The sequence below is a fragment of the Ylistrum balloti genome, unplaced genomic scaffold, assembly GCF_031769215.1.
Source record: "Ylistrum balloti isolate Yb309-2 unplaced genomic scaffold, AGI_CSIRO_Ybal_v1 Utg369612, whole genome shotgun sequence".
NCBI lineage: Eukaryota > Metazoa > Mollusca > Bivalvia > Pectinida > Pectinidae > Ylistrum > Ylistrum balloti.
Genome location: NW_026781887.1, coordinates 231,510 through 244,737, shown reverse-complemented (window position 1 = coordinate 244,737; position 13,228 = coordinate 231,510). Strand labels below are relative to the sequence as shown.

At 35.4% G+C, this 13,228-nt stretch overlaps 1 protein-coding gene across 1 annotated transcript; it reads left to right on the top strand.

Moving 5' to 3' along the window:
* Positions 1-118: 118 nt before the first annotated feature.
* On the top strand, positions 119-3,397 carry LOC132546984 (ubiquitin-fold modifier 1). The gene is made up of 5 exons (XM_060210723.1): positions 119-148; positions 249-305; positions 1,464-1,521; positions 1,898-1,970; positions 2,911-3,397. Coding segments are annotated over exons 1-5 (264 nt in total). The 5' UTR covers positions 119-146; the 3' UTR covers positions 2,985-3,397.
* The last annotated feature ends 9,831 nt before the right edge of the window (positions 3,398-13,228 follow it).

The window sequence follows — 13,228 nt, the reverse complement described above, 5'->3', positions numbered from 1 at the left end:
CAGTCATCCAAGAAAAAATACAGATTTTTCAAGAAATAAGAAAAAATACAACAGACCATTTCTATTCATATGTTATGTTTTACGTCATCTTAGGGAAATCCATTTCCGGTATTGCGTGTCAGGGAAGCCGGGTGAATCTTGTCAAAATGTAAGCATGTTCAACACTATTATACATATTTCTCTTTCGTTGTCGTTTTTCTAATTTTATGACACAATAATACATATAATCTTTACTCTAAATATTTCAGGTCTAAAGTTACATTCAAGATCACTCTGACCTCGGATCCAAAACTGCCGTATAAAGTGTGAGTACACTATCCTGTTTCAGTGTGTTATATGTCCATATGGTGATTTTCAGTGTCACTACATCCAGAATTATTTATTTAAATTTCGTCTCTCGTCAGGATCTTTCACTCACATTATCTTTCTTTCTTCTCACAAGATGGTGCAATAATGTGTTATTTAAAAGTGCTGGAATCAAAACCTCACACCATGTTGAGTTGGTAACAATATTGTATAAATATACAAGAAGTCAGCTTTAACCAAACTACTTAAGCTGCTTCAGACTCCTCGCTTCCTTTAAAGAATTATATTTCTGTTTTTCGATGCCACATCATGTGATGATATGTAAAATTAAAATAACTATTTATTTCATTATTACATATCTTAGACTTTTGGTCAACATATCTTTTTTTTTTTTGGGGGGGGGGGGGGGTGGTCATATCTCGGGAGTCCAGTATCATATCTCGCTGTTACATATGATTTGAAGAAGAAGTTTATTAAAGAATATTGGAAATCTTTCATTGAATTTGGAGTCCGCAATATATTTCCTCACTGAGCAATTATTTTGACATTATTCATGTCATAGAACCAAATTCAGCACAATATCAACCTCAGGTAAACAAAAAATTGAATAACAAACTGTTAACATTTTGGTAGTCTGAATCTTCAATCAATGTTGCTATGTCTTAAAATATAAGCTGTTTATTGACTCTGGCAGAGAAACAAAAGTGGCTCACCAGAGGCCAGCCATTTTTGTCTGTCTTTACCAGCATCAAAATACAGTCTATATCTTAAGACACTGACCATGTATTGGCTAGAAATGTGTAAGAATAAGTGTTGTAAATTCTAGACTAGTAAGTCAGGGTTCCTGGGTTCGATACCTGGTGAAGTAATGCATTATGAAATGACATCTCTTTCATGTGCATGTGTATACTTAGCTACGATTTAAAAGATATGTAATGTATACTGTTATTTAGTGTTCTCACAGGCCATGATGCCAGATTTTTCTGCAGTGGAAATCTTTTTGTTAAATATCAAATGGTTGATGGTACATATCGGGTCCAGAGGATTTTTTTTTCTTAAGCACTCAAGTTAGTATATATAAGTTGAAATTATCCAGTGAAAAGGATGTTTGAATCCAGAAACTTACATGGTAATGATTTCTAAACTTTGCGTTACAGTCTTAGCGTACCAGAGGCGACGCCTTTCACAGCAGTACTCAAGTTTGCTGCAGAAGAGGTATTATAATCCGCTTATCATTATTGTCATCTCTTCCGTTACGAGTCATTGTATACATTTCCTCAGGGGTTGAACACACTATCTGCTTGTTCCACTTCTAATGTTGATATGACCAAAATTTATCTTACTTGGTGGCCTATACTGTATATATTTTTCTGTACTGCTCTAAGCTACACAATCAAATCCTTGTCAAGAACAATTAAAAAACATTACAAGCTAATTGTATTTATGTTCCATTTTTCAAAAAAGAGACAAAAACAAGAAAAAGAATCTATAGACACAATGATTGTCACGTAACAAATTTTCTGAAGTAGCTGTTGTCGTAATGTTAATACATCTGTACATATTTTACTAGTAACCTATTTTGTTGTTCCAGTTTAAGGTACCAGCTGCCACCAGTGCCATCATAACCAATGATGGGATCGGAATAAATCCGGCTCAGAGTGCTGGTAAGACTGATATTCTTATCACCCCAGGAACATTTGTTGCTTCCTACTGGCTGGAGTATGAGAATTGCTTTGATAGCTCAATATAGAGAAAGTCTAGTTTATTTGAGGTTCCTGGTTTTGATCCCTTGTTGAGGCATTTGAAAAAATAATCCTTGATACTTTAAGAAATTTAAGAGAAGTTTATTATTGAAGATACATGTAAACTAGTCAATGTATAGTCAAATTATTTTTACATCATTCCAGTATCAATTAATGTCAGGAGTTTGTCCAACTTAAATTGAGGGAAATGAGTGACTTGAACTTGTGAAAACTATTCAAAATGATCATTTGTGTGCTGCAGTGTATAACTATTGAAAGTTCTGTTATTCATCTATAAGACCTATCCCCTAAAAAAAACCCAAAAATGTTATGTATTCTACTCACATGTTAAAATACCTGCTGAGGTCAGTGACATACAGACAGGAGATTGTCAATACTTTTCCTGAAATGATATGATGGCAAGCTTAGCTTTAACCTATTGGTTTGTTTGCTTGGTTATCGCTCCATGTACAGCCAGTGTCATTTTAAAGGGAATTCCTTGTGGTAAAGCTCATTCAAACATCACTGAACAACATGCCTGAGGCCCGTCACATGCTACCCAAAGTAAATAGGGCAAAAATGTCTAAAGATAAAACTGAGATCACAGGAATTTATAGATATTTATTGCTGTTAAATCAGTTATTACATGATTTTGGCAAAATTGGCAGTTTTGTTGGCACTTTCTAATAAACCTTCCTCTAAAAACACATTGTAATTCATCTGCTTCATAAAGCATGTTTAATTAATTAATGAATTTAAGTGGTTCTCAGCCAGGTTATCAAAAGTGACATTTGAATTTTAATGAATTTGTTTGTTTTTAATTGAAAAATTGCATTTCTGATTTGTGTTTCTTTTTTTTCAGGAAATGTATTTTTGAAACATGGATCAGAACTGAGACTAATACCCAGAGATCGAGTCGGATCTATAGGAAAATGAAAATATCTCTTTAACTTTAGGCTTATTTGAATTGGACAATAGATATCTCCAGTGTCAATCATTGACTGAAATAAATGATGTTGGAGATTGGATGAAGTCAATAACTTGGTGATATGCACACTTTTCACCCTTTCAAAGTTCAAACCATCTTGGATTTTAGCAGAGTAATCAAAAGAGAGACTGAATTATTGTACTACCTTCATCAGGAAAGAATCTTTGACACATCAGTGATCTTACTACCTGCTCCAGGAAAGAATCTTCAACATGTCAATGGTTTCCCAAAGTATAAAGCACAATTTAATATACAAAGAAAGTACAAAAAAAAGAAAAAAGAAAAAAAAAAAGCAAAACAGTGATAGAACAAACAATTAATATATAGAGTAACTTACAGGAGTTTCTATTTATAAATTCGGTATTTTATGAGATTGATTCTCATCGTTTATCTCATTGTTTGGTGATGGTGCAATGTATATGACATCATAAAGTTATGACGTGACAATGGAAGCAATGAGAATGCTTAGCCAGTCACAGCTCCATTAAGTCATATGACATAGGATTAATAACAATTAATTAGTAACTGGTGCGTTAAAAATATGGTAACTTGGGAGTTAATATAGCTATGGTGAGTACATTTTTAAGAGGTGAGGGCATCCGAGATCTATAAGCCAGTCGCTGAACTTTTGACTTTGATGATGTAATGATAAAGCTTTTAACAGACTATATTGACAATAATGTATTCAGTTCTCTTGAAAAGTAAGTATGATGTTATTGGAAGATGCATTGATAAAAATAGGTTTGTATGAATCCATTGGTTGGCACAGATTTTTATTGTAAAGGGGAGATAACTATGATTTTTTGGAAATAGTTTCATTAAATAGTATTTATTTACATACATGCGATACCTGTTTGGATGTCCAAAATCACATTTCACCACCAAGATTTACTTATCAGATGTATAAATATCATTTTTCATTCTTATCTTTGTGTAAATGTTTTTTTTTGCTTGATTATTCAGTATTTATTACCAAGTAATTCTTACAACACAGAAGACAAGCTTTGATGATAACTGGTTTGACCCATCATTATTCAGTGTAACAATACAAACTATTTGATATTGTCAGAATTAGGTTTTCTGGTTCTTACCAGTGGAAAAATTTAGGTACACATATGACAGATGTTGTGCTAGATTGACCCCTCCCCCTTAAACTTCTGCTGTGTGCAGGACATCTGTGCTTACAGTACAACTGAGGTTTTTTCATGTACATGTAACTGTGTTTCCTAGTTATCAGAATTGTTTTAAGTGGGGTTGACTAATCCAATCAAGCATCTGGCTGTCAGAGTTTTTCCTGACTCTCAAAAACCTTCATTTTAACTCCTTAAGTTGACAAAGGACCCCGAAATTATTAAAGTGTTACTTATTTTCATATAGGATGCAAGCCCTTGGACTATTTCAATTAGAAAAATTGAGGGTCTTAGAGAAAACTCTGACCTGTGATGATAACACTGTCTTTTGTGCTGTGTAGTTACTTAATTTAACAAGTCTGGTAATTCTAATGACTCAGTGAGTGACAAGCAGGGCATATGAGGAAGTCATCAGATATTGTACATGTAATGATATGTTTTAAATTTCTTTAAAGTATTTTCTAGCTTTGTGATGTATAAAGCATTATTCCAAGAATTTTTTGTTGTAGATATATTTGGTAGGACCTCTGGTAAAATCAATCACTTACCTATTAAATGATCTTGTCGATAAAAAAATGTTAATATTAATGGGTGTTCTGTACCCTTCTGTCAGCAGTATGTAATTCAAATTTGAATATTTTAAGTCTTTTGATATCCTATAGGTTTATGTTTTTTGTTGATAAACACTATAAATATATGTACAATGATAATTCTGATTTCAACCAAAGAAAGAGAAAAAGTCCTTTTTGGTATATAACTGATTTGTAAACACCAATTCTTTATAGATATTGAACTGTAATTCATTAAGCAATGCTATAAATAATTTGTTGCCGACATGCTGATAAAAAAAATCTGTGAAATTGGAATATGTCTAAAAATGTGCATTTAAAATATTTGCAATAAACGGAATAATCCCTGTATATGTATGTATGTGATAAATTGTGTGGACATTATCATGACATGGCACTATTCCTGATCTTTAAGATCAGTATAATACATATGTATTGTGCTCCTACCTGTTCCCTGTTACTCGGAGAGCTGGAGTACCTATAACCGGTTTGTGGGAACGTAAATGGCTGTTAAAACAAAGAATGCTGACATATTAGCAATGAAGACAACATAAACAAACATATATATATAGACCATTGATGGGGGTTCCTTGTTTACCATGTTCTCATTTGCAAATATGTCATTGATAGCCTGGATCGATCAAGATTTACTTGGCGGGCGCCGTCGATAAAGCAAAGGAAGGTTAACCTTCCCGAACGCTTGACAAGTAGGTATTTCCTTTTGTAGTGATATATAAGGATAATGAACAATATTTTTTGGATGGTTAAGCGTCTCCCCACTAATCCGGGCGATAATCGTTTAATATCAGTTCCACAATATGGCACATTTACTGTGTTGTGAATGTTATATTTGTTTGGAATATTCGAGGTATTCCAAATTGTTCTGACGTTCTAAAGACTTTCTTACAATTGTATGACAGTATGGAGTTGACTCACCAATATGAAAAAAAAACACGATAAAACTCCATAATATTGTGGGCAACATTCCATGTAGTAAAAAAAACGCGAAAATATATTAATTGAATATCAAATCCGTACAGAACATTGTACTAAATTTCATAAATTCCCTTTTTTCTCACCGAACATCGGGTAAAACCGCAAAACGAAAAAAAACATATTCATAATAACTTTATGATGTTGAAATCAGACTGTCCAGGGGAGTCGAACAATACATCCTTTCCAATAGTATTTGTATATCCATATCTGCGGAAGCCATTTTTTTTCGACAACATTCTATCCTAGTTGTGCCCTTTTGATCTTGGTATTGTACAGAAAACCAAAATGGCTGACAGGCGGCCATTTTAAATTTTGACAATGAAATTACCTGGGAGGTACTTCGTAAATCTTTCTCAGATTTCATATGTAGGTTCGTCTCTACTTACAAACAAAAACAAAACAAAAGGGTTAAGAGGGGACTGTCTTGGATTTTGTCGATTAAAGTTTGTTGTTATTTCTTGAAGAAAATGATGAATCTTTCTCAAATCCCCTTACCTCCCACTTGTGGCCATCTGTTTTTGGGACTGGTCAGAAAAACAAAGTGGCCGACAAGTTTTCATCTTTGATTTGATAGATAAAGATTAAGAATAAATTTCAATTTATATATAAAGAAGAGAAAAAACCAAATAGAGAAGGACAAATGTCCATCTTTTGAAGACCAAATAAAGATCCATTGATAGGGCGCGATAGGGCGCCAGATCTCTGAGAGATGTCGTCTTATTTTGTACATCACGATTAAGGATTAATTGAAATATATTTCATGTCAATATTTCTCTTTAAGTAATTTTGATAATTTTGTGAGAAGGGACCTAGAACTCGGTACCCCACACACCACGAGTAAATATATTCACACGAAGATGTGAACGGGTACGTGGGTATCATTTATTACTTCCACAACTATTTTGATATATTTAATGTGATATCAAGAAAATTGCTACCGGAAGGAAGAAAACAGTCCGAACAATGTAGACCAAGCTTATTAACTTGTAGTAAATCACAACACACGTCTGTTTTCCATTACCTCCTTTTCAGCTGATATTTCAAAAACACTTATGTGGAAATAAACATGTTTAAAATGTACAGCGTGAACCTATTGGGGATAACGAAACACAGATAAAAGCTGGGCGTTGTTCAGGTATCTCTGTCATAAATCTAGCCAATAAAATATCTACAATAGCCAAGTGATTCCTGCTCACGCTTTTTAAAACTAGTCTATACACGTGATTCATGATTTATTAAGACCTACAGTTCGAGAGTTTAACATAAAATCATTTAATAAAGTTTAAAGAAAATTCTTTTGAACACTCGAAACAATTTTACGAAAATAACTTAGTCTAGGCTCTTTATACACCACAGACAACAGTTATGTTACCTAGTCTAGTCCCCTAGCTACTCTATACGTCACAAACATCAGCTGTGTTACCTAGTCTAGTCCCCTAGCTCCTCTACACGTCACAAACATCAGCTATGTTGTCTAGTCTAGTCTCTTAGCTCCTCTATACGTCACAAACATCAGTTATGTTGCCTAGTCTAGTCCCCTAGCTCCTTTATACGTCACAAACATCAGTTATGTTGCCTAGTCTTGTCCCTAGCTCCTCTATACGTCACAAACATCAGTTATGTTGCTTAGTCTAGTCCCTAGCTCCTTTATACGTCACAAACATCAGTTATGTTGCCTAGTCTATTCCCTAGCTCCTCTATACGTCACAAACATCAGTTATGTTGCCGGGTCCCATTATTCGTCACAACCATCAGTTAACTTGTCGGGTCCCACTATTCCTTACAAACATCAGTTAACTTGCAGCGCCCCACTCTTCCTTACAAACATCAGTTAACACTAATGTCTCTTTTACACATCATATTATATATCGCGAACATCAATTATATTGCCGTTATTCTCCTCTATACATCACAGTCATCAGTTACGGTGCCTTACTTCGGTGTGGATATTAACACAACTTCGATTTCGGAATCGTAAATATTGAATTCCCCTTTAATTTACTTACTTGTCAAATGCGAGATCGAGATTTCAAACCAGCTCGATTCAAATTTGTCCTGGTGAACCCCACGTATAACTACATAAGTGTTCATTCACTTGATAGTTTTAGTGTTGCAGGTATTTAAGATATTTCCCATAATTTTCATGTATTAGTTAACCTTTTTCAAACTCGAATTATGTAGAGGCAGATGATACATCTGTCTGGCCTGTGGCAAAAAAGAAGGGGGAAAATCTCAAAAATTGAGCCTGTCCTTGAAAGTCCATGGGTTACAATCAATGCCGATCTTGTCAGGATCTCATACAAGTAAATGATCGTAATCAAGGAATGTCGAGGAAGCCAAGACGCAATGCATTGAGGAAAGGGCAACTATAAGTTGAACTAACTTGTGCCCGATTCTTTTGTAAATAAATACTCTGAATTTCAGATCTATATTAAAATAATACTTGAATACCAAAAACGACTTCCCGATTAGTGTTTTATTGTTCTACACAAAGGATTTAAAGATAGCGGGATCGGAGATGCTGACGATTTTTATAAACTATTTTTATTCATAAAAGTTGCCATATGGCATATCGTGACGACAAGAATAAAATCCCATTGATTAATTGTACTGTAGTACATATAAAACTGTTGTTAAAAAGCACATACAATTTGTACTATCAAAAGATCAAAAGGTTTTAGACAAAGGAACTGGTTTCTTATTGAAAGAAATAAAACGAAAATGAAAGAAAGAGAAAGAGCGTATTTCATTTACAAAACTAGTGTGTTGCTGATATATTGCAATACTTAAAACGGAGGTACAATGGAGAAACAGGTACACGGGGTACGTATGTGATCGGTCGACCTCCCCGACAACGAAAACATAAAACTTGAGATATAATACTATTCACATAAAGACGGGATGTATTTAATAGACGTAATAAAATATCTCACTACCTTCATATACATAAGCCACATCTATAGAGATATGTATACTTTTACAGGTGGATATTCTAAAGATGTTTTAAAATCGCGAAAGTGCTTTTTTTTTTCGGGCGAGAGGAAGCTGATGATAATGTCAAGTATTTCTTGTTTACAAAGGAAGATCGGTTCTTCATTTATTCAACCATTAATTCTTTCATTCATTTGTAGATGAACATTTCCGATATTCATTATCAAACTAATTAAACATGCATTGTCTCATTACTTTGTGATATAAATAGTATCAGAGATTACTTTAGATGTCTCTAGTTATATCTGTACAAATCTAATGAGGTTCCAGACAGAGAAAGAAGTATGCCTTCCTTTACTCCGTTGTCTCGATTTTGTTCTATAGAGTGTTGACTACTCTGTAATGCAACATTTACCAAATATTTCTCACTGTAGTCAGGCATGGATTGAAAAACAAGACCAAAAATACCATTGTATAGCCCGTGACATCTTCTGAGTCGTGCCAGAAAACCTGCGCCTACTGAATCACGGCATGCTCGTCTTACACTTCACGTATCTACAGGTCTGTTTGTTTAATAGCTAATGTTTAATGTGAATTATCTATTACAGGTTTAATTATCTCTCAATAGATCCAGGTAAAAACTGCAGCGGAAATATGGGGTACCGATCCGTACCTGGAACTCTAGTGTTCGCGTGAATGGCACTGCACAATTTAACCTGGCAGGTGTACTTGGGTGCGCTGAGAAGTACGATCCAACACCAGGCAGGGATGGAACGTCAAGGCGAGCAACGAACCAATGGTATCAAGTATGTTGACACTTTGATGAATGGACCCTCTAGAAATGACATGATATTTATACTATAAACTCGATAACATGAAATACGAATCGCAACGATGTTTATTCGTAGACCAAATGGTATTTTTCTGAAATGAATATTAAATGACAAAAATAATCATTGGAAATAATTCGGTACTAATATGCATAATCTGATTTCAATAGGTCAAGCAACTCTCTGGGTTACAGTGCACATGGTCCTGTATCTAATATTGCATTGTGTAACATTGTCTTCCGGGGAAAGCACGAAATGGGAAAATCTCGTGCATAGCAGTGTTGTGACATTGAGAAACACTGCTCATCATACCATTAGGTAGTCTTCATAGAGATACATCGTTTTCTGATATTTTGATTAATTTCTGATAGCATAAAACAATGGCACGACTGACAGAGTTCAGAGGGGTCAGGCCATTGCAATGATTACGCAAGGTCAAAGGCAAATGCAGGTTGCCAGACATTTAGGTGTCCATATATGTACTATAGAATGTCTTGTAAGACGTCTAAGGGAAACCGGGCGGGTTGCTGATAGATCTTGGTCTGGGCGTCCTATCCATCATTGAGGCAGTGGAGACGGGACTTGTTAACTGACGAGTCATGGTTCACTCTGTTTCGAGCAGAAGTTTGACATCGTGTATACCGACATCGTGGAGAACATTTTGCCGACTGCTGCATAGGGGTGGATCGGTTATGGTGTGGGGAGAGATCTCGCATGGAGTTAAATCACCACTGGTTGTGGTAGCGGGTAATTTAACTGACGCTAGATAAAGAGATCCTCCGACCCATGTCTTTACATTATTGCAGCATAACAGCCACAGATTCCAGCAGGATAATGCTCGTCCCCATGTAGCCAGGATCTGTGGCAACTCTGTCATTAACAACAATATCCCTCCACTGGACTGGCCGCCATACAGTCCCTATCCCCTATCGAGTACTTTTGGGACCAGCTGGATAGACAGGTACGACGACGTCAGTCTCCCCTGTTACTCTGGCCCAACTGGGAGCAGCCCTCTTGGAAGAAAGGGACAACACCCCAATGAGGAGGATAAACCCACTCGGTCGATATATACGGAGTTGGTCACAGTCTGTATGTAAGGAGTTGGTCAAAGTCAATATATAAGGAGTTGGCCAGTCAATATGTAAGGAGTTGGTCACTGTCAATATATAAAGAGTTGGTCACAGTGTGTATGTAAGGAGTTGGTCACAGTCTATATGTAAGGAGTTGGTCACAGTCAATATATAAGGAGATGTCACAGTCTATATATAAGGAGTTAGCCAGTCAATATGTAAGGAGATGGTCACAGTCAATATATAAGGAGTTGGTCACAGTCAATATATAAGGAGTTGGTCACAGTGTGTATGTAAGGAGTTGGTCACTGTCTATATGTAAGGAGCTTGTCACAGTCTGTATGTAAGGAGTTGGTCACTGTCAATATATAAGGAGTTGGTCACTGTCTGTATGTAAGGAGTTTGTCACAGTCTATATGTAAGGAGCTTGTCACAGTCTGTATGTAAGGAGTTGGTCACTGTCAATATATAAAGAGTTGGTCACAGTGTGTATGTAAGGAGTTGGTCACTGTCTATATGTAAGGAGTTGGTCACAGTCTATATGTAAGGAGTTGGTCAGTGTCAATATATAAGGAGTTGGTCAAAGTCAATATGTAAGGAGTTGGTCACGGTCGATATATACGGAGTTGGTCACAGTCTGTATGTAGGGAGTTGGTCAGTCAATATGTAAGGAGTTGGTCACTGTCAATATATAAAGAGTTGGTCACAGTGTGTATGTAAGGAGTTGGTCACAGTCTGTATGTAAGGAGTTGGTCACAGTCTGTATGTAAGGAGTTGGTCACAGTCTGTATGTAAGGAGTTGGTCACAGTCTGTATGTAAGGAGTTGGTCACAGTCTGTATGTAAGGAGTTGGTCACAGTCTGTATGTAAGGAGTTGGTCACAGTCAATATGTAAGGAGTTGGTCATAATAAATATATAAAGAGTTCATCACAAACAGTATCTTGAGAGTTGACGACGGTCAACAGTCATTTAAACAAATTTATCACAGTAGAAAATATCTTATTTGTAGTCAGAATGGCAGAAATTGTTTGAAAACATCTCTGAAATGAATTGTGATGAGTATTTGTTTTCGCTTTGGTTAACATGTCCTTTTCATTCTATCAAGCACGATACACTCCATAGAGTAGTTTTAGTAGTGACCTTGTTATCCTTCTATACCCATAACATTGAAATATTGCTGATATGTATTTCTGATTCACATCAAAATATAATTCAACTTTACGGAAAAATTTCCACCGAGAACATCACATATAAAACTGTTATTATTGAGTTCTTTGGTAACACTTCTAACTTACAGATAATTCTTTGTATGTTTATATAATACCACAATACCCAGCACTTTCAGTTGCTAATTTAACTGTTTTTTCAGCACGATTTGTCTTCATGTTACTGCTGAGTTTGACTGCAGGTACAGTTTGAAGTGTTTTCTATGTTTACGACCTTTGAGTGTGTGTATGTATTCTCATCAGCTGGTATTATTTCCGTGTTTTATGACTTTAAGAAACTGCTGCTTTGATCCCTATTAATCTTTGTTTTACGATCACATATCCACTTTGTTTAAGCAGCCTTTATACTGTAGCTTCATTATTGAGGTATTTTAAGAATTGTTCCAGAAATCTCACAATAAAAAATCCTGTCCTTGTTATTACAATGAATTTTAAGACAATGTTTCAAGTCCCTTGTCTGTTCCGATGTTGAATGATGTTGATATTGTTTTTTCACTGTATGTAATGGTAGTTTGTAGCGGGAATTAACGGGCACATTAGGACACTGGTAATACAATACTAATCACTGCAATGATTGGTACACATCATAAACAACTATTTTGTCACGGTTTAAATGTAAACATACATTGTTCTTTATTCATTACAACATCATTACATGGTACCAAAACAAGGCAATATTCAAATCCCTCTGGTGTGTTAGAGAAACACGCTAAGTGATGTCAGCAGATGCTGAAGTTTTCATTGAAATATCCATAAATTATTGATGATTATTAATATGTTGAGTCATTTTTGGATCCTTGAAAATCCTGGTTATAAAAGCATTGCGACCAGTCAGACTGTGTTGAATGAGAGATATATACAAATGCATAGAAGCTGAGGCCATGTCAAGATAATATCATCACTGAATTTAAACATTGTACTAGTTAATCCAGGAATCTCTAAATAGATCTTGCTTTATCAATTGATTTATTTCTTCTTAATGCCATAGAATATATCCTATATGAAACCTTGATCAGCCTAACTCTTATACTCAGGTTGAGATATCTCATCCACAAAGCAGATCCATGTACATGTGTAGTAATCTCTCCAAGCAGCACTGTGACACTACTAGACAAATTAATATTTCAGATAAGAATATTTTCACAGTCCACATACTAATTAATGCCACTGAACTATGTCCTCCTACATAATAAGTTATAGAATACATACAATTTAGCCATTGGAATCTTTTTAACTCTCCACTGTGACATACTGAGGGAGTTACTTCCCCTACTTCGTATCATGTAGATAGAGTGGGTGGTGTAGTGGTAACACATTCTTCTTCCAATTAGATGTCCTGGCGTTAATTCCTGGAATGGATGTGAAAAGCTAGGGGTGACTTACCCAACCACATGGGTACGACCTTTCACATCCTTCTATATGGACCAACAAGTCATTAA